The sequence below is a fragment of the Mobula hypostoma genome, chromosome 19, assembly GCF_963921235.1.
Source record: "Mobula hypostoma chromosome 19, sMobHyp1.1, whole genome shotgun sequence".
Taxonomy (NCBI): Eukaryota; Metazoa; Chordata; class Chondrichthyes; order Myliobatiformes; family Myliobatidae; genus Mobula; species Mobula hypostoma.
Window position 1 is genome coordinate 40,555,950 of NC_086115.1, and position 22,399 is coordinate 40,578,348.

A 22,399-nucleotide genomic window follows, 5' to 3' on the forward strand; every position below is an offset into this window, starting at 1 on the left:
TGAAGGGCAGCGGGAGAGAGTAGGAGAACAGAGTGGTGTAGTGTGTGGGTGAAGGGAAGCGGAAGAGAGTCGGAGAACAGAGTGGAGTAGTGCGAGGGTGAAGGGCAGCGGGAGAGAGTCGGAGAACAGAGTGGTGTAGTGTGTGGGTGAAGGACAGCGGGAGAGAGTCGGAGAACAGAGTGGTGTAGTGTGTGGGTGAAGGGCAGCGGGAGAGAGTAGAACAGAGTGGTGTAGTGTGTGGGTGAAGGGCAGCGGGAGAGAGTCGGAGAACAGAGTGGTGTAGTGTGTGGGTGGAGGGCAGCGGGAGAGAGTCGGAGAACAGAGTGGTGTAGTGTGTGGGTGAAGGGCAGCGGGAGAGAGTGGAGAACAGAGTGGTGTAGTGTGTGGGTGAAGGGCAGCGGGAGAGAGTCGGAGAACAGAGTGGTGTAGTGTGTGGGTGAAGGGCAGCGGGAGAGAGTAGAACAGAGTGGTGTAGTGTGTGGGTGAAGGGCAGCGGGAGAGAGTAGAACAGAGTGGTGTAGTGTGTGGGTGAAGGGCAGCGGGAGAGAGTAGGAACAGAGTGGTGTAGTGTGTGGGTGAAGGGCAGCGGGAGAGAGTCGGAGAACAGAGTGGTGTAGTGTGTGGGTGAAGGGCAGCGGGAGAGAGTCGGAGAACAGAGTGGTGTAGTGTGTGGGTGAAGGGCAGCGGGAGAGAGTCGGAGAACAGAGTGGTGTAGTGTGTGGGTGAAGGGCAGCGGGAGAGAGTAGAACAGAGTGGTGTAGTGTGTGGGTGAAGGGCAGCGGGAGAGAGTAGAACAGAGTGGTGTAGTGTGTGGGTGAAGGGCAGCGGGAGAGAGTCGGAGAACAGAGTGGTGTAGTGTGTGGGTGAAGGGCAGCGGGAGAGAGTAGAACAGAGTGGTGTAGTGTGTGGGTGAAGGGCAGCGGGAGAGAGTCGGAGAACAGAGTGGTGTAGTGTGTGGGTGAAGGACAGCGGGAGAGAGTCAGAGAACAGAGTGGTGTAGTGTGCGGGTGAAGGGCAGCGGGAGAGAGTCGGAGAACAGAGTGGTGTAGTGTGTGGGTGAAGGGCAGCGGGAGAGAGTCGGAGAACAGAGTGGTGTAGTGTGTGGGTGAAGGGCAGCGGGAGAAAGTCGGAGAACAGAGTGGTGTAGTGTGTGGGTGAAGGGCAGCGGGAGAGAGTCGGAACAGAGTGGTGTAGTGTGTGGGTGAAGGGCAGCGGGAGAGAGTCGGAACAGAGTGGTGTAGTGTGTGGGTGAAGGGCAGCGGGAGAGAGTCGGAAACAGAGTGGTGTAGTGTGTGGGTGAAGGGCAGCGGGAGAGAGTCGGAGAACAGAGTGGTGTAGTGTGTGGGTGAAGGGCAGTGGGAGAGAGTCGGGAACAGAGTGGTGTAGTGTGTGGGTGAAGGGCAGCGGGAGAGAGTCGAGAACAGAGTGGTGTAGTGTGTGGGTGAAGGGCAGCGGGAGAGAGTCGTAGAACAGAGTGGTGTAGTGTGTGGGTGAAGGGCAGCGGGAGAGAGTCGGATAACAGAGTGGTGTAGTGTGTGGGTGAATGACAGCGGGAGAGAGTCGGAAAACAGAGTGGTGTAGTGTGTGGGTGAAGGGCATTGGGAGAGAGTAGAACAGAGTGGTGTAGTGTGTGGGTGAAGGGCAGCGGGAGAGAGTCGGAGAACAGAGTGGTGTAGTGTGTGGGTGAAGGGCAGCGGGAGAGAGTCGGAGAACAGAGTGGTGTAGTGTGTGGGTGAAGGGCAGCGGGAGAGAGTCAGAGAACAGAGTGGTGTAGTGTGTGGGTGAAGGGCAGCGGGAGAGAGTAGAACAGAGTGGTGTAGTGTGTGGGTGAAGGGCAGCGGGAGAGAGTCGGAGAACAGAGTGGTGTAGTGTGTGGGTGAAGGGCAGTGGGAGAGAGTCAGGAACAGAGTGGTGTCGTGTGTGGGTGAAGGGCAGCGGGAGAGAGAGAGTGGTGTGTGTGGGTGAAGGGAACAGAGTGGTGTAGTGTGTGGGTGAAGGGCAGCGGGAGAGAGTCAGGAACAGAGTGGTGTAGTGTGTGGGTGAAGGGCAGCGGGAGAGAGTCGGAGAACAGAGTGGTGTAGTGTGTGGGTGAAGGGCAGCGGGAGAGAGTCAGAACAGAGTGGTGTAGTGTGTGGGTGAAGGGCAGCGGGAGAGAGTCGTAACAGAGTGGTGTAGTGTGTGGGTGAAGGGCAGCGGGAGAGAGTAGAACAGAGTGGTGTAGTGTGTGGGTGAAGGACAGCGGGAGAGAGTAGAACAGAGTGGTGTAGTGTGTGGGTGAAGGGCAGCGGGAGAGAGTCGAAACAGAGTGGTGTAGTGTGTGGTGAAGGCAGCGGGAGAAGTAGAACAGAGTGGTGTAGTGTGTGGGTGAAGGGCAGCGGGAGAGAGTAGAACAGAGTGGGTAGTGTGTGGGTGAAGGGCAGCGGGAGAGAGTCGGAATACAGAGTGGTGTAGTGTGTGGGTGAAGGGCAGCGGGAGAGAGTCGGAGAACAGAGTGGTGTAGTGTGTGGGTGAAGGGCAGCGGGAGAGAGTAGAACAGAGTGGTGTAGTGTGTGGGTGAAGGCAGTGGGAGAGAGTCGGAGAAGAGAGTGGTGTAGTGTGTGGGTGAAGGGCAGCGGGAGAGAGTCGGGAACAGAGTGGTGTAGTGTGTGGGTGAAGGGCAGCGGGAGAGAGTCGGAGAACAGAGTGGTGTAGTGTGTGGGTGAAGGGCAGCGGGAGAGAGTCGGAGAACAGAGTGGTGTAGTGTGTGGGTGAAGGGCAGCGGGAGAGAGTCGAGAACAGAGTGGTGTAGTGTGTGGGTGAAGGGCAGCGGGAGAGAGTCGGAGAACAGAGTGGTGTAGTGTGTGGATGAAGGGCAGCGGGAGAGAGTCGGAGAACAGAGTGGTGTAGTGTGTGGGTGAAGGACAGCGGGAGAGAGTCGGAGAACAGAGTGGTGTAGTGTGTGGGTGGAGGGCAGCGGGAGAGAGTCGGAGAACAGAGTGGTGTAGTGCGTGGGTGAAGGGCACCGGGAGAGAGTGGAACAGAGTGGTGTAGTGTGTGGGTGAAGGACAGCGGGAGAGAGTCGGAGAACAGAGTGGTGTAGTGTGTGGGTGAAGGGCAGCGGGAGAGAGTCGGAAAACAGAGTGGTGTAGTGTGTGGGTGGAGGGCAGTGGGAGAGAGTCGGAGAACAGAGTGGTGTTGTGTGTGGGTGGAGGGCAGCGGGAGAGAGTCGGAATACAGGTTGGTGTAGTGTGTGGGTGAAGGGCAGCGGGAGAGATTCAGAGAACAGAGTGGTGTAGTGTGTGGGTGAAGGGCAGCGGGAGAGAGTCGGAGAACAGAGTGGTGTAGTGTGTGGGTGAAGGACAGCGGGAGAGAGTCGGAGAACAGAGTGGTGTAGTGTGTGGGTGAAGGGCAGCGGGAGAGAGTAGAACAGAGTGGTGTAGTGTGTGGGTGAAGGACAGCGGGAGAGAGTCGGAGAACAGAGTGGTGTAGTGTGTGGGTGAAGGACAGCGGGAGAGAGTCGGAGAACAGAGTGGTGTAGTGTGTGGGTGAAGGGCAGCGGGAGAGAGTCGGGGAACAGAGTGGTGTAGTGTGTGGGTGAAGGGCAGCGGGAGAGAGTCGGAGAACCGAGTGGTGTAGTGTGTGGGTGAAGGGCAGCGGGAGAGAGTCGGAGAACAGAGTGGTGTAGTGTGTGGGTGAAGGGCAGCGGGAGAGAGTAGAACAGAGTGGTGTAGTGTGTGGGTGAAGGGCAGCGGGAGAGAGTCAGTAAACAGAGTGGTGTAGTGTGTGGGTGAAGGGCAGCGGGAGAGAAGTCGGGGAACAGAGTGGTGTAGTGTGTGGGTGGAGGGCAGCGGGAGACAGTCGAACAGAGTGGTGTAGTGTGTGGGTGGAGGGCAGTGGGACAGAGTCGGAGAACAGAGTGGTGTAGTGTGTGGGTGAAGGGCAGCGGGAGAGAGTAGAACAGAGTGGTGTTGTGTGTGGGTGAAGGGCAGCGGGAGAGAGTAGAACAGAGTGGTGTGTGTGTGGGTGAAGGGCAGCGGGAGAGAGTCGGAGAACAGAGTGGTGTAGTGTGTGGGTGAAGGGCAGCGGGAGACAGTCGGGGAACAGAGTGGTGTAGTGTGTGGGTGGAGGGCAGCGGGAGACAGTCGAACAGAGTGGTGTAGTGTGTGGGTGGAGGGCAGTGGGAGAGAGTCGGAGAACAGAGTGGTGTAGTGTGTGGGTGAAGGGCAGCGGGAGAGAGTAGAACAGAGTGGTGTTGTGTGTGGGTGAAGGGCAGCGGGAGATAGTAGAACAGAGTGGTGTAGTGTGTGGGTGAAGGGTAGCGGGAGAAAGTCGGAGAACAGAGTGGTGTAGTGCGTGGGTGGAGGGCAGCGGGAGAGAGTAGAACAGAGTGCTGTATTGTGTGGGTGGAGGGGAGAGGGAGAGAGTTGAACGGAGTGGTGTAGAGTGTGGGTTTAGGGCAGCGTGAGAGAGTTGGGGAACAGAGTGGTGTAGTGTGTGGGTGAAGGGCAGCGGGAGAGAGTGGAACAGAGTGGTGTAGTGTGTGGGTCAAGGACAGCGGGAGAGAGTCGGACAACAGAGTGGTTCAGTGTGTGGGTGGAGGGCAGCGGGAGAGAGTAGAACAGAGTGGTGTAGTGTGTGGGTGAAGGGCAGCGGGAGAGAGTCACTGAACAGAGTGGTGTAGTGTGTGGGTGAAGGGCAGTGGGAGAGAGTAGAACAGAGTGGTGTAGTGTGTGGGTGAAGGGCAGTGGGAGAGAGTAGAACAGAGTGGTGTAGTGTGTGGGTGAAGGGCAGCGGGAGAGAGTCGGAGAACAGAGTGGTGTAGTGCGTGGGTGGAGAGCAGCGGGAGAGAGTCGGAGAACAGAGTGGTGTAGTGTGTGGGTGAAGGGCAGCGGGAGAGAGTAGAACAGAGTGGTGTAGTGTGTGGGTGAAGGGCAGGGGAGAGAGTAGAACAGAGTGGAGAACAGAGTGGTGTAGTGTGTGGGTGAAGGGCAGCGGGAGAGAGTAGAACAGAGTGGTGTAGTGTGTGGGTGAAGGGCAGCGGGAGAGAGTCGGAGAACAGAGTGGTGTAGTGTGTGGGTGAAGGGCAGCGGGAGAGAGTAGAACAGAGTGGTGTAGTGTGTGGGTGAAGGGCAGCGGGAGAGAGTCGGAGAACAGAGTGGTGTAGTGTGTGGGTGAAGGGCAGCGGGAGAGAGTCGGAGAATAGAGTGGTGTAGTGTGTGGGTGAAGGGCAGCGGGAGAGAGTCGGAGAACAGAGTGGTGTAGTGTGTGGGTGAAGGACAGCGGGAGAGAGTCGGAAAACAGAGTGGTGTAGTGTGTGGGTGAAGGACAGCGGGAGAGAGTCGGAGAACAGAGTGGTGTAGTGTGTGGGTGAAGGGCAGCGGGAGAGAGTAGAACAGAGTGGTGTAGTGTGTGGGTGAAGGGCAGCGGGAGAGAGTCGGTGAACAGAGTGGTGTAGTGTGTGGGTGGAGGGCAGCGGGAGACAGTCAGAGAATAGAGTGGTGTTGTGTGTGAGTGAAGGGCAGCGGGAGAGAGTCGGAATACAGAGTGGTGTGGTGACTGGGTGGAGGGCAGCGGGAGACAGTCGGAGAACAGAGTGGTGTGTAGTGTGTGGGTGAAGGGCAGCGGGAGAGAGTCGGAGAACAGAGTGGTGTAGTGTGTGGGTGAAGGGCAGCGGGAGAGAGTAGAACAGAGTGGTGTAGTGTGTGGGTGAAGGGCAGCGGGAGAGAGTCGGAGAACAGAGTGGTGTAGTGTGTGGGTGAAGGACAGCGGGAGAGAGTCGGAGAACAGAGTGGTGTAGTGTGTGGGTGAAGGGCAGCGGGAGAGAGTCGGAGAACAGAGTGGTGTAGTGTGTGGGTGGAGGGCAGTGGGAGAGAGTCGGGCAACAGAGTCGTTTCGTGTGTGGGTGAAGGGCAGTGGGAGAGAGTAGACCAGAGTGGTGTAGTGTGTGGGTGAAGGGCAGCAGGAGAGAGTCAGGGAACAGAGTGGTGTAGTGCGTGGGTGAAGGGCAGCGGGAGAGAGTCGGAGAACAGAGTGGTGTAGTGTGTGGGTGAAGGGCAGCGGGAGTGAGTCGGAGAACAGAGTGGTGTAGTGTGTGGGTGAAGGGCAGCGGGAGAGAGTCGGAGAACAGAGTGGTGTAGTGTGTGGGTGAAGGACAGCGGGAGAGAGTCGGAGAACAGTGTCGTGCAGTGTGTGGTGGAGAGAAGCGGGAGAGAATCGGAGAACAGAGTGGTGTAGAGTGTGGGTGAAGGACAGCGGGAGAGAGTCGGAGAACAGAGTGGTGTAGTGTGTGGGTGGAGGACAGCGGGAGAGAGTCGGAGAACAGAGTGGTGTAGTGTGTGGGTGAAGGACAGCGGGAGAGAGTAGAACAGAGTGGTGTAGTGTGTGGGTGAAGGGCAGCGGGAGAGAGTAGAACAGAGTGGTGTAGTGTGTGGGTGAAGGGCAGCGGGAGAGAGTCAGTAAACAGAGTGGTGTCGTGTGTGGGTGAAGGGCAGCGGGAGAGAGTCAGTAAACAGAGTGGTGTAGTGTGTGGGTGAAGGGCAGCGGGAGAGAGTCGGAGAACAGAGTGGTGTAGGGTGTGGGTGAAGGGCAGCGGGAGAGAGTCGGAGAACAGAGTGGTGTAGTGTGTGGGTGGAGGGCAGCGGGAGAGAGTCTGTGTACAGAGTGGTGTAGTGTGTGGGTGGAGGGCAGCGGGGGAGAGCCAGTGAACAGAGTGGTGTAGTGTGTGGGTGAAGGGCAGCGGGAGACAGTCGGGGAACAGACTGGTGTAGTGTGTGGGTGGAGGGCAGCGGGAGAGAGTCGGTAAACAGAGTGGTGTAGTGTGTGGGTGAAGGGCAGCGGGAGAGAGTAGAACAGAGTGGTGTAGTGTGTGGGTGAAGGGCAGCGGGAGAGAGTCGGAGAACAGAGTGGTGTAGTGTGTGGGTGAAGGGCAGCGGGAGAGAGTCGGAGAACAGAGTGGTGTAGTGTGTGGGTGAAGGGAAGCGGGAGAGATTCGGAGAACAGATTGGTGTAGTGTGTGGGTGAAGGACAGCGGGAGAGAGTCGGGGAAGAGAGTGGTGTAGTGTGTGGGTGAAGGGCAGCGGGAGAGGGTTGGAGAACAGCGTGGTGTCGTGTGTGGGTGAAGGACAGCGGGAGAGAGTCGGAGAACAGAGTGGTGTAGTGTGTGGGTGAAGAGCAGCGGGAGAGAGTCGGAGAACAGAGTGGTGTAGTGTGTGGGTGAAGGACAGCGGGAGAGAGTCGGAGAACAGAGTGGTGTAGTGTGTGGGTGAAGGGCAGCGGGAGAGAGTCGGAGAACAGAGTGGTGTAGTGTGTGGGTGAAGGGCAGCGGGAGAGAGTCGGAGAACAGAGTGGTGTAGTGTGTGGGTGAAGGACAGCGGGAGAGAGTCGGAGAACAGAGTGGTGTAGTGTGTGGGTGAAGGGCAGCGGGAGAGAGTAGAACAGAGTGGTGTAGTGTGTGGGTGAAGGGCAGCGGGAGAGAGTCGGACAACAGAGTGGTGTAGTGTGTGGGTGAAGGGCAGCGGGAGAGAGTCGGAGAACAGAGTGGTGTAGTGTGTGGGTGAAGGGCAGCGGGAGAGAGTAGAACAGAGTGGTGTAGTGTGTGGGTGAAGGACAGCGGGAGAGAGTCGGAGAACAGAGTGGTGTAGTGTGTGGGTGAAGGGCAGCGGGAGAGAGTAGAACAGAGTGGTGTAGTGTGTGGGCGAAGGGAAGCGGGAGAGAGTCAGAGAACAGAGTGGTGTAGTGTGTGGGTGAAGGACAGTGGGAGAGAGTCGGAGAACAGAGTGGTGTAGTGTGTGGGTGAAGGGCAGCGGGAGAGAGTAGAACAGAGTGGTGTAGTGTGTGGGTGAAGGGCAGCGGGAGAGAGTAGAACAGAGTGTTGTAGTGTGTGGGTGAAGGACAGCGGGAGAGAGTAGAACAGAGTGGTGTAGTGTGTGGGTGGAGGGCAGATGAAAGCTGGTTGGGGAAGTGAATGAAACTGAGTGATGGGGGAACCAGGTGGAGAAAGGTGACAATAAAGAGCAGAGAATCTGTCGTGATCATAAATTGGAAATTTCCTTGTTTGTACCATTGAGTTGTAGACTACCCTGGAGGAGACAGGTGTATAAAGATTGGAATTGATGGTGATGTTGATATGGTGGGGGCCAGGGAATGGGAAGTTGTTATAATGGGAGCAGTATGCAAGTTAGGAGATAGGATTGTGGGGGGCGGGGTGCTGCAAAGCTAACGCAGTCACAATTCATTCTGAGTGCAGTGCTGCATTTGTGGTGAAATGTAGAGATTCAACACTGGCGTAATTGAGTGGTCATTATGAGCTAGAGAATACATCAGTTAGTACTGGTTAGTTAATGATAGCAATGAAATCATTAGGGCTTTATATTTCTGTGACAGGGAAATGATTTAAGATCAGCATTAGCATTATTTGTCACATGTATATTGAAATACACAGTGAAATGCATTGTTTGCATCAAATTAAATCAGCAAGGATTGTGCTAAGCAGCCTGCAAATGTTGTCACTCTTCTGGAGCTAACTTATTAACCCTAACTGTAAGGAAACCAGAGTACCCGGAGGATACCCATGAAATCACAGGAAAAATGTACAGTAGAAACTCCTTATAGACAGCGGTGGGGGTCAAAGCCTCATCTTACAGCTGCCACTGTACAGCGTTGTGCTAACCGCTATGTCACGGTGTACCCATATGCATACGCTAACGCAAGATGCATGGAGGGAAATAGAGCACTACCAGCAAAGGAGCAGAAGAGGAGAAAATTTGCAGATGCTGGAAATCCAAGCAACACCCACAAAATGCTGGATGAACTCAGCATGCCATGCAGCATCTATGGAAAATAATAAACACTCAAAATTTCAGGCTGAGACCCTTCATCAGAGTCTTGGCCCGAAACTTTCAGCATTTCATGTGTGTGTTGGTTGAACAGATGCAGGTTCCTTTCTCACGGCCACTTTAGCATAGGATTACATGATTTTCACAATTCGTAACACAAGATTGTTTGATTAAGGTCATTTTATCAATTATCTTATTCTACACGTTCAAAAATGCAGCACCTTGGAGTATTAACAAAAAACTATTGGAGCTTCTCAAAATTTCAAATACAGCATAAGTTAATACACAGCTCTGCAGGACACTTAACATTTTATAGTATTCCATGAAACTGGAACAGATTTCTGGTCTGGCTAATCAGTTCACGCTTGAGTGTTCACAGTGAAGAATACACTGCAAGTCTTATACAAGTACAATCACGAAGCCCACATGACTGCATCCCCTGAGCGTTCCTTTAAACAATTGACATTGCTACCTACACAATAAATCAGTGCAACATCATCTATGTGCTCAAACTTGTTGCCGCGGCGATATGATTTGGTGCTAATTTTTTTTCATTTCACAGTTTTACGTTTACAGATTTTTTTCTTAACACTGTCCCTGGCATTGAATTCAGTCCAGCACAAATGAGTGGGTAAAAACGCCATTTGCACCCAAAAACTGATGGATAAATATGAAACTCTCTTCATAATGAATCTTCACACCTCATTATCATTGAATTGGAGAGCTGCAGACAGTTAATTGGATCAGTGGAGAAGAGCCTCATGTTCTCAGTATTACTTTTTATTTGCACAGTTAATTTTCTTTTCCAGACTGGTTGTTTATCAGTCTTAATCTGTCTCTGTATAATTTCTCATAGATTCTATCGTTTTTCTCTTTTTTCCTGTGAGTGCCCACAAAGAAATTAATTTCACAGGAGTATACGGTAAAAAAAGCAGTATACATTGATGATAAATTTACTTTGAACTTTTGAATTTTGACCTTGGCTACATCATCAGTAATGACAGGTGGAGAGGGAATTGATAGAGTTGGGGAGCAACAGAAAGTAATTAAAAAGGAAATGGAACAATGCAGGCAGTTGTGAGGGATAGATACAATCAGAGACAGTGGCAAATGGTGGCTGTCAGTTATTTATGTTTTAAAATGAGTTCAGGGGAAGTATTCCTGCTTCTTTAGCTCAACATTCAAGTCAGACCACTGTATCAGAGGTGTCCTCAAAGGCACAGAGCTTCTTGTACATTGCTCTTTCACTGTAGAGTCGCACATCATGAAGAAAATAAACATTCTGTTCACCATACACATTTTGCACTCCAAAAAATGAGCTTGGTACCATTTAATTTCTATTGCCTGATGCTGCTACACAGTTGGCTGACCAGATATCTGGCATATTTTGATCAGTAAAGCCTCGCCATTTGTGAGTGGAATTGATAAAATAAAATTTCTCCTGCTCATTTCAAAGCAAGCCAATCTTCTCTGATTAGAGATGTTCAATAACAATGGAAAGTATGTAATATTGGTGCAGGGTATCAGAGGTACAAGTTTAGATAGCACTGAGTATTTGATTATAGTGTGCAGCTAATTGTGATTAAATGGGTGCAGAGCGGAAATGGTTTTAAGTAACATTGCTATGGATAATAATGGGTACTAACATTATTGCTAATGAGTACATAGGAGCATAGAAGCTGGCAATAATGAATTGAAATGCACTGGTGTTATTAGTCACAGGTATTAATACTGTTAAGTATATATCTGCTTTGGGGCTTTTATTAAAAGACTGGAATGGTATTTAATAACCCTTGAAGCCAAAAAGGAGTGCAATAAGCCTATCTTTAATATGTCAGCTCTCTTATGGTTGTATCCTGCTTATCCTAATCCACAACTTGACTGATCTTCACTTTCTTCCTACTTCCATATGTTGAGAGTCAGTCAAAACAGACCAAGTTTTCAAGGCTATGGGTAGAGATCAGTGGTGTTAGTGAGAATAATAGACACAAAAACAGGCAGCAGTAATGGAAAATATTGGCAATATGACCCAGGAAAATCAGATTATTGGGTTCAGAATTGCAGATGAAGAAAGATGCAAGAATGTACAAAAATCTTAATAAACAAAATTTTCAATGATGCGATAAAAGGCAAGAATGAATTTAAAAGATGGGGCTGCATGGTAGTGTGGTGGTTAGCACAACGCTTTCTGGTACAGGTGGCCCGGTTACAATTCCCGCTGCTGCCTGTAAGGAGTTTGTATGTTCTCCCCGTGACTGTGTGGATTTCCTCAAGATGCTCTGGTTTCCTCCTACAATCCAAAGACGAACCGGTTGGTGTTAATTGGTCATTGCAAATTGTCCCATAATTAGTCTCAGATTAAATTGGGGTATTGCTGGGCGGCAAGCCTCAACGGCTGGAAGGGTGTTGTATGTCAATAAAAAAAATAAAAGGTAAAACATTTCTGAATATAGTACTTTAATCACAAAAAAAATCAAATTTCTTTCTCCGAATTGTTCATAGAGTTCACTATTTTGCTGGGAATTATTGTCTTTTAAACCTTTCTGTAATTTTATTGTTATTTTAATGTGCAAATATCTTATTAGAATCCCTGAAAATACTTATTATCTCTTATTCATATTAATATCACGAAACAAATCACACTTGAAGTGAAAATGGATCCATTCCTGGCAGAAAGTTAAGGAACTGCATTCAGACTATGGTCAGTCAAAATGGTCATTAAAGACTTCAGAGGAATAATCACAGTAACAAATTACTTGAAATGTATTTGAAAGTCTATTCCATAATTACTTGAAGTTCATTACTAATGGCACTTTCTGCAACAATCCACAACATATTTCATATAAAAATAACATGTTTGCTAAAGAGTGCATAAATTATCAATTCAATGATATTAGAAGATTGAGGGGGGATCTGATTGAAACCTATAAAATCCTAAAGGGATTGGACAGGCTAGATGCAGGAAGATTGTGCCCGATGTTGGGGAAGTCCAGAACAAGGGGCCACAGTTTGAGGCTAGAGGGGAAGCCTTTTAGGACCGAGATTAGGAAAAACTTCTTCACACAGAGAGTGGTGAATCTGTGGAATTCTCTGCCACAGGAAACAGTTGAGGCCAGTTCATTGGCTGTGTTTAAGAGGGAGTTAGATATGGCCCTTGTGGCTACGGGGGTCAGGGGGTATGGAGGGAAGGCTGGGGCGGGGTTCTTAGTTGGATGATCAGCCATGATCATAATAAATGGCGGTGCAGGCTCGAAGGGCCAAATGGCCTACTCCTGCACCTATTTTCTATGTTTCTATGTAAAATTACTGCTGAATTACCTATTGAAATATAATCAGGAAGTTTCCAGAAGATTGAAAAAAATGAATTAATCTTGATTTTGCTTGGTCTCTACAAATATTCCAGTTGGAGGTTGAATATAGTTACTGTAGATTTACTGCAGTAATGTTAAAAGTTTAGGAATATCAACTGGAAAATAATTATCTTTGGGCAGAAGAAATTATTGAAAATCATTTAGAATATAGAAAGTAAGGAACTGAATAAACTACTGTAACATTATCAAAAAATCCCATTTGAATCAGATAAAGATGCATATATAATTACATCAGATAATTTTGCCTGTCACAATACTCAGCATTCATGTGCCACACATGCAGTATGCAGGCAGTGAAGGGCTTTGAAGGAGGAAGTCCGTACAGTTGTGCTTTGGTGGCTACGGCATATGTACGGTGCCACAGCTAGTGAAATACTAACTGTGGTGCAGCAGTTAGTGCTGCTGTCTTACAGCTCCATGGTCCTTATGGCACAATCTGTGCGGGGTTCATTTGATTCTCCCCATAAATATGTAGGTTTCTCTTGGATCCTTTCTTTTCTTCTCACATCCCAAAGGTGTGCTAGTAATTTAATTGAGGACATGGAAATTGATGTAAATTACATTAAATTATCCCCTGAAAGTGTGGTAAAAAATTTCAAGGGGAGTTGATGAGCATGTAAGAGAGAAGAAGTTACACGGTTGCAGGGAAGAATGGAACAGATAGCTGTGCAGGGAGCTGGCATGCATCCGATGGGTTGAGTGGCCTTATTATATGTCATCATAAGCATTATTTATCTTATCACATTCAACTTATTGCAATGACTAAACTGAAGTCAAACATTGAATAATTTATCTGGTATTGACCATGCAATCAAGTTAACCGTTATTAGTTTGGAAGCAGAATCCATTGTGTAAGTAATATAAAATGCAGTGATGTACTGAATTAATGCTTCTTGTGAACGAGCTTACTAACTGTCCGTTTACAGGTTTGCCTAAGGATTGACTCAGGCAGTCAAGGTCCCTGCCACATGTTCCTCTGCGGAAGGTCTATCATTACAGACTAGAAAGGAAGTTAACAGCCTTTAAAGTGTGGCAAAATCTGCTTGGTTTGAACTGCTATGATAGTGAACAGCAACCTGCAAAATTTCTGTTGGTATTTGAATTTAAACAATATGGTTAGATTAAGTGAATCACTGAGAAATTGTACGAGTATAATCATCTAAATGTAAAATTGTAAAACAGTAGTCATTGCAAGTTCGAAGTAAGCCAAGATGTTTCTCACATGTCCTCCAATATCCGATGCACTGTTACATTGAGGATCCTGAAGAGCACTGTCAATCTAAGGCATGGATGGAGGTTCATGACTTCACGAGGATTGGCTTCTGGGAATCTCTGCCTCAGGACTGCTCAAAGTGATGACAGAGATGGTATTGAGAACCTAAAGTCTATGCACAACCCCAGGAAGCTACTTACCCACCTGCCCTGTAAGCACCTTTGCCTCATCTGTGGAAAAGTCTGCAATTTCCATCTGGTCCTCAACAGTCACCTCTGAAAAAACACAAACTGGATCTGAAGTAGGTTATCCTTGATCCTATGGGACTGCTTAAGAAGGAAAGGAATGTAACTTAAAGTGGTGTAAGGAGCCACTCCCCCTTCTTCTAGTTAAATACTTTAATATTGGCTCTTTCTTAGGCTCTCCCCTCACTCTGCTGGTACTTGACCATTGTCTGAATCCCCCCAACCGCTGACATACTTCCCGTGTTGCTCTCCTGCTCTGATCTGTCTACTGATCACCAATCCTGACTTCATCATTAACTTCAGCATCCTAAACTGACCACACTTACTGATCTTCTGCAGTGGTGGAGGTCATGAAGAGAAAGCATTTCAGTGTGAAAGGCCTATTCATTATTGCCAATTACCCTGAGCAATGAACTGCTCGTCCCTCCAGCACAATGCCGTGGGCTCATCACACAGTACATTGTAACTGTGCCATAAACATACCATTCATTTTCTAGGCAAATATTTTCTCCCTCATCACTACATGTGCGAGGGTATAGGCTTAGCTATGACAAAGATGTCATTTCCTTTATTGTTAGAGACACAGCACTTCTAGCCTAACAAGCCCTCATTATCCAATTACACCCATGTGATCAATTAACCTACTAACTTGTACGTCTTTGGAATGTGGGAGTAAACCAGAGCACCTGAAGGGAACCCCTGTGGTCACAGGCAGACCGTGCAAACTCCTTACAGACAGTGGCAGAAATTGCCACCTCCTTATATTAAGCCCTGAATATCAGGAACAATGAATATTCTTTATAATCCCTCTATAGAGGTCTGTATCATGTCCATAAAAGTCATTTGCTATAATAGACAGAGCTTATTGTGTAGTAATTTTTCTGTGGTATAATCTCAAAGTGCTCTGGTACCAGATTGCACCAAGCACCTACAGCTGCACAACACTCCCTTCGGAGATGAAGTCCAAAGTGACTCCCTTTCAGAAATTAAGGGTAAATAATGAGGGTCAGATCACCTGCTCAGATATTTCTGTAGGAGGAAGTATCTATTTCCATAATTAGCCATCAACAGGCTATGCAGATTGAGTAATAGATGAGGGAGAGGTAGATACATTCATTCACCAAAGGGATTCTGAGTGGAAAGGACTTGAAATTTATTTATTTGAAATACTGAAAAATAGCATGAAGCTTTAAGTTTCTTTGATATTCTTGGAAATTTTGCCCATTCCAGTGTGGGGGGGGGCAGTGTTAGGGGTGGTGGTAAAAATTTATTTGCCAGTATTCTTTACTCAGAAGATAAATACCAGCAATGTTCAGTTGAGATTGGATGACTTGCCCAGCAGTTATGACATAGGTCTGGTGTTGGCATCGATGGTGGCCACTTTCTTAGAAAAGAAGGAAGGCATTTTTACACTAAATCAAAGTGTCAATGTCTTCCATAGTATTGAATCTCACAGATTTTTGGGTGATCAGTCTCTTGACTTCTCCTTTGAACAGCACTTGATCATTGCAATTCACAATGAACATCAGGGCTTCCTGTGTTGGTTCTTGTGTTCCTGTGCAGGGTTTTTGACCACTAACAGCACAAATGGCCAGTCAGTGTAAAGTTTCTGTGTTCCTCTCCACCACAATTCTTGTTCCTCAATAGGCCAGGCAGATTTTTTTCCCTCTATAATGAAAATCACTGAGTTATGGCATTAAATTGAACCTGTTCAAAGCTGCTGAGTACTTCTGGCATTTTCTGTTTCATTTCCTATTTCCAGCATCTGAAATATTTCCCTTTTTCTCTCTTATGTCATCAGTCTGGGTTTTGTGTGCTACAGTGGACTACTGAGTCTTCTGAGCTGAGGCAGGAGGGTATGTACAGTTCACTTCCCATGATTTATCAATTCACCTGGCTGGCATTAAGGGGGGAGGCTGAAATAGTTGCTTCCTGGCTGCTTCTTGTAGGTTGAGTACCTGCTCTTGGCAGCTGAAGCTGATAATCTTTTCCTGTTTGTGTATGATGAAGGGTTGTCTACATTTATGCATTTGTCACTAAATTTTCTTGCACCCTGAAGAACTCAGCTTGTTAGCTGATATCTCTGAAGCCGATAAACATTACAATTCAGGAATCCCTCTGGAATATTCTGCACATTTCCCCTGTACTTGTTCACAGGGATGTGATGCCAAGATATGTGAGGATTGTGTTGAGTGAGCTCGGGCTGTTCTCTTTGGAGTGAAGGGGGATAGAGCTGTAGAAGATGATAAGAGGCACAGATAGAGTGGACAGTCAGTGCCTTTTGTTCAGGGCAGCAATGGCTTATATGAGAGGGCATAACGTTAAGGTGATTGGAAGAAAGTATAGGGAGGGATATCACAGGTAGATTTTCTGCATAGAGTGGTAAGAGCATAGAAAGCACTGCCAGGGTAGTGGTGGAGTTAGAGACATGAGAGACATTTAAGAGACTCTTACAGAGGTACACGGATGAAAGAAAAATGGAGGGCTATGTGGGAGGGAAAGGTTAAAGGTCCACATTGTATCATGAGCCGAAGGGCCTGTACTGTGCTGTGATGTTCTACGTTCTGTGATTGTGTTCACCTATTCAGAGACTTTCTGGATGCAGTCAGGGTTCCAGAGCTTCATGTAGAAATTGTATGGTGGTGCAACAACAGGTTAGAGAATCATATCCTTTTAACCTAATGCCCCCCTGAAAATCTGTCAAATACACTGTTCTACTTGGAATCCTATCTTTAAGAGTTATATTTCTTGGGCTTGCAACTTTCGTCACATTACCTTGTTCTTCTTACCTAATATGTTCTGGTATTCTCTTCCTCCACCTTCATGAGGTGGCAAAGAAAGTCATACACACAGGGGCGTATTATTTCTCTGTTGTTTTCTGATTTGGGAATGGAGTTGTGGTGTGAATAGGAAGGATGTACAGGGATAAAACCATTGAGGGAGAGGTAGAATGATAGCCTCTGTGAGCTGATCCCACTGAAACATTTGAAACAAAATGGAGCACTGCCAAGAAAATCTCTCACATTTCTCCTTCCCACATGAACCAGATGACCAGGGAACAGCTGTGTCTCATCTATAAAACTCCTGTATTTCCCGAATGGTGTTAAAACAAGAGATTTGCATTCATGGTGGCATCAACTACAATAAGTCCCACCTCACTTAAGATGACACACAGTAAAAGCTGTTAAAAAGAATTATGAAGCTACTGTTTCATATTTAAACCCGGGATTGTGCTAAACACAAATTTCTTTGATATTTTCACACTGCATATGAGCAATTGAAACAGTATATTCTGCCATTACAGCAGAAGCATCATGATCTTCACTGTCTTCCACAAAATGACTTTTGTTTAACGGTATTGTGCTTTTCAAAATCACACAAACTCTATTTTGTGGACATAGAAACAAGGGATTCTGCAGATGCTGTAAATTCAGAGCAACATACAAAATGCTGGAGGAACTCAGCAAGTCAGGCAGCATCTATGGATGGAAATAAACAGTGGATGTGTCGGGCCAACCTCTTCATCAGGATTCTGTCAGACTATTTTGTTAATTTCTGCAATCTATATTAGTTTATTTAAGTGATGGTGTAACTTTAATAACTTAGAGTACCGCACAGTATAACTTTAATATCAAGTTCTTTTAATTGAGAGTGACTGCCTCCAATTGAGGAGGCTTTTAGATAGTCAACACACCCCCTCCCAAGTTATTTGCTTCTGTAAGCAGCATCACAAAGAAAATCGACTGACAATACCTCAGCAGCAAGACTGGGATGTTGGGAATAACAGGATAGTGATCTGCTATGAGAGAATGAGATTTTGTAAGTACAGTAGCAGGTAGTGGACATGTTGGATACAGTGGGGACCTTGAGAGGTATGAGCGGACCTTACATATGGAGCAAGTAGAAATATTCCTGAGAATGGGTGATATTTGTTGAAATCCTTAGGGAGATCTCAGAAATAAATAAAAGGAGAAACCAACAGTTAGCGGGTGAAGTGGGGAAACACAAGACATTGCTGAGTTGAATGCCACCAACATAAGTAAGGTCACATAATGGAAACTTCAAGAGGCATTTTTAACTGGGACATATAGAGGTTTTTCAGAATTTCAGGTCTGTAACATGCAAACAGAGACCAAAGGAAATGCTTGGTTAACGCATGGTTAGGTCAAAAATTACTAGCAAAACAATGTAGTTTCCACTTATCTTTTAGATTTGCTTTGTGACAACTGTTAATGTGCATCTTGCAGATTTTAAAATTCAGCTGAAGCTATTTAATGTCGTAGGGATAGACAGCACAGAAAGAGGCTCTTCAGCCCAACTGGTTCTTCCTGACCAAGATTCCATTCTAAGCTAGTCCCCTTTGCCTGTGTTTAGCCTAGACCCCAATGAACCTCTCCTATCCATGCGCCTGCTCAATGTTCTATTATATGTTGTACATGTGTCTGCTTTTACCACTTCTCCTGGCAGCACATTGCATATACTGACCAGCCCCAGGGTGAAAAAACTGCATGTCAGCTTCCTGTTAAATCTCTTTCCTCTCGCCTTAAACCTATGTATGCCATCTAGTTCTTGATTCTTCAGCCCTGGAAAACAGACTGTGTGCATTACTCTTATCTATGCCCTTATGATCTGAAACATCTCTGTGAGATCACCCCTCATTTTCCTGCAATCCAATGAAAAGCGTCTCAACTTGTTCATCCTCTCTCCATAATTTTGTCCTTCAAGTCCCAGCAAATTCCTCACTATCTCCTCTGCACTCTTTCCAGATTAATGGCATCTTGCCTATAGCAGGGTGACCAAAACTGAACACAATATCTCAAATGTGGCCTCACATCCATCTTACACAACTGCAACATGACATTCCTACTTCTATACTCAATGCCTTGACTGATGTAGGCCAGCATACCAACCACCTCCTTTACACACTTACCTGTGACACCACTCTCAGTGAACTATGTATCTATACTCCTAGTTGCTTCAACACTCTTCAGGGTTCAACCATTCATTGTTAGTGTGGTGGATTTAACATACGAGGGACAGCTTTGAACAGCTATTAACAGGGAGATGGTGTTTAATATATGAGAGTATTTCACGCAGGGAATAATTCCAAGGCACAGCCAGAGAATAATACCGAGAGGGCAATGGAAGTAAGAATCTCTTGATAGCCAAGTGAAAGGGACACTTGGGTTCCAAAGGAGGGAAGCTTTGCATTAGATGTTACAAGAGCCCTCCAACCTCAAGGTGCCTGGAGCAAAAACATAAAATGCTGGAGGAGTTCTTATGAAGGATCTTAGCCTGAAACATTGACTGTTTATTCCCCTTCATGGACGCTGCCTGAATTATAACAGAGCAAAGTAATGGTGGGCACCAGAAGATGTGGCAAGCATTGTACAAGAACAATTGCATTGGAATTTAACAACAGTCCTACTAGCAAGCTTCTAAAAACACACACTGAAAGCACACCTACAGGCTACAGTTGGAGAAAGATAACCTCAGAATCAGTAGCTTAAATCACAGTAATACAGCCAACTGAATGGTGAGGGAAAATACAAACTGGCTGAGTGCAGTGAATAAAGTTAGTTTAATCCATGAGGTAGACGTGGTGATCAAAGTGGGCCATACACCAGCACAATTAGAGTGCAAATTGATAACAGTCCATCTAACGGTAAATGTGAAGCTTGAACTAAAAACAGAGCCAACCTGTTAACAGCTTAGAATCTGCTTGCTAGGAGAAGGTAGATCAGTATTTGGATCAAAGCATATATGTGTTTCATACTAAGAAAACTGGAGGAATTTTGTGTAACACAGGCTTGAAAGAAGTGGTGAAACAGCCGTGAATGGGAATCTGATATGACTTGACATGGTTTGCATTGAGAGTAGATAAAATCACCAAACTGTCTAGTATCAGAGACATAAAGAATAGACGGAAGACATTCTTTGTGAGTTATGGATTTGCAGTGTTGACTGAGTGCTGGTAATGGCTGCGCTATGTCTATTTTGCCACTGATCAATAAGAGCAGCAGGTAGTGCATCATGATTGCTGAAAAACAATTGGACAGAAGGTGATGATTTTAGAAGCAGCTGCAGAGGCAACTGTAAAGTTAAGAAACAGATCTGGAAAAGCAAAATTACAAGCTGGCCAGAGAAGTGTCCATAGGAAGAGATCTTCCAAGTAAAGGATGGGTGGAATACTCTCGATTATAAGGAGTCTAAGGTATTACTTTGACTATAACTTGGCAATTTCAAAATTTAGGGAATACATGCAAATCTCACTGGCAGGCAGTTCTGAAGAACTCTGAACTGTTCAAGTGTGCCAGTTCACAAAAGCTTTCACAAAGCAGGTGAGAAGCAAAATGCTTATCATGAGGTGATATTGACTGGACCTTGAAAATTCATTGGGGTAGATAACATGAATCTGTGTAATTTATGGTGAAGAGCCTAGTGTCGACAATGCCCTTGCTGGGAGAAGAATTACTAAATGGACTGAATCAGCACAAGTGTAAAGAAACCGCACATGCTTAAGTTCTGAAATAAAATCTGAAAATGTTGGAAACACTCTCTAGGTCTGATTAGGGTCCAAGGCTATGGTTCCCTTTCTACAGATACAGCTTGGCCTACTAACTGTGTCCAGCATTATCTGTTCTAAAACTAGTATATTTAGAGAGACTACTTCATTGCATGTGGAGCAGTTCAAAATCTCTGAAGACTTTTCAGGTGCTGGCCAAAAAATGTCAGACAATCCAGAAAGGGAAAGTAAGAGATGGACTTTGTAAATTCAAAAATGACAGGAAGAAAGAGGAAACATCCAGAACTTATTGAGACATAGTGGGAGCCAGGATACAAGTGGGATGAATGCAGAGACATAACAATGGGAAGCTTTAAGATGCAAGCAATGAGTCTTGACACTGAGTTCATGTTATCCAATAATCTACCTGTTGCAAAGTACAATCGTAATGGTTGTAGTGATTGATGCCTTGTGGACTTTGTGATAAGTATTATGTGGACAGTTTAGGGCAGATGGCTGTAACTGAGAAGATCACATCGAGAACATTAGTACAATGTATTCAAAGTCATGAAGGCAATTACACTGAGGCAACAATTGAAGCAAAGGATATGATGCCAGATGTGTGTGAGACCTTCTAGAGAAGTGATCCCTCTGGAATTACTTGTGTCTGAAGTGGTTATTTTGGAAATAGCAAGCACAGTTACACTGAAGATTTCACTGGATGAAGAGACAAAAAGGCAGTATGAATTCATACTTGATTGAATTTACAACTACATCTTGATGTAAATACTTAACCAACTGTAAAATCTCATGAATGTAAATAGTTGATGGTTTGTGTGATTTTGTTTTCTTTTTTATATGGGAAACAGTAAGTGTGCCTTTACCAAGTAATAGAGGTTGATATTGTATGAAACACCACAATGCTATTTTGTTGAGAATTACTACTTGGAACTCTACCTCTGTTTGCTAACAAAGAAACCCATCAATACAACAACAATGGATGAGAATACTTTGGAGGAATCCAAAAGGAAGGTAAGGTTTGTATTTATACCACAACAGTCACAACATATTAAAGAATTTCACAACCAATGAAACATATTAGAAATGTAATAGAAGAATATATAAGTTCCCATAAGTAGCACTGGGACATAGAATGTGAGAGTGAGGTTTATGTCCACAGAAGCAAAAGTGCCATAACAGGGCTGTGCAGTGGCTAATAAAGAATAAGTATAAATTCATAGAGTCATACAGCACCAAAACAGGCCCTTCAGCCCATCTAGTCCATGCTGAAACCATTTAAACTCCCTACGACAGTACTGTTCTTATTTTGGAATGTCAGTCATCCCACTTGTGACCCCACCACTACAAAATAAAATACAGTTCATACGGGATCCAACTAACGCGAAAGCACATATTACAAATGACGCAATGTAATAACTTGCATGAACATGTGACAAATCTTGTATTAAAGCTGATTTTATTCAAAGTCATCAGAAATGTAAATGTTCTTACCATGCAACAGCCACAGTACTATTTACAGAGAAGTTTCACTTTATGTTAATCCAAGTATAAATGTCCAAGTTCCTGACAAGGATTTAAATTCAGTGAGGAATTAGTATAAAACCTCTTGCAAGATGAAAGGGATTCGACAATGCTTTCTGATCACATTATTTACTCTCAATTATAATACTACAACACACCTCCTTGTTAACATGTAAGTCACAAATCTTATTTTACGTGTTTTAATGCTAACACAGATAAATTTGTTAGGACTGGGTTTACTATTGGTGTGCCTCGCTGAAAAGGTGAGTGTAAATTAGGTACCTAACATTCAAAGAATTACTTGCAGCTGAGATTTGTTGCAGCTGTCAATGTAAATACTTATTATATTTCCATAGTGGGATGCCCCTGAATTAAAGGGTTTAGTAAAAAAAAATCAAGGTGTTAACATGTGTTCAGATTTACCATATTTAATTAAAATAGTTGTTACTAAAACTGCCTGCTATTTATTTTTCTTGTTACTAATTACCTTTGTAATTTCCACACTGAATACTGATCAGGTGATGATACAAAGGTTTGATGCAATAAACTCTCAATGCCATAAGACTCAGTCATAATTCTGTCAAAATTTACCAGTTGATCGACGCAGATATCCTTCCCACAAACACACCTCCATAATTGTTGACAATTCAACGTGCTAGACAAATAGGAAGTGTACTTCCCTTGATCTTTTAAAAAATGAAACACTTATC

At 45.9% G+C, this 22,399-nt stretch overlaps 1 protein-coding gene across 4 annotated transcripts in view; it reads right to left on the bottom strand.

Moving 5' to 3' along the window:
- Nucleotides 1-22,399, bottom strand: part of LOC134358990 (adhesion G protein-coupled receptor A1) — a 608,347-nt gene that overhangs the window by 121,439 nt on the left and 464,509 nt on the right. The window contains exon 1 of one of the 4 annotated variants that reach the window (XM_063071756.1): nt 21,660-21,677. The exons of the other annotated variants lie outside the window; for them this stretch is intronic. Coding sequence (XP_062927826.1) covers nt 21,660-21,662 — 3 coding nt within the window. The 5' untranslated portion in view covers nt 21,663-21,677. Of the gene's footprint in view, nt 1-21,659; nt 21,678-22,399 lie in introns of those variants that run through there. 4 annotated transcript variants of the gene reach the window in all.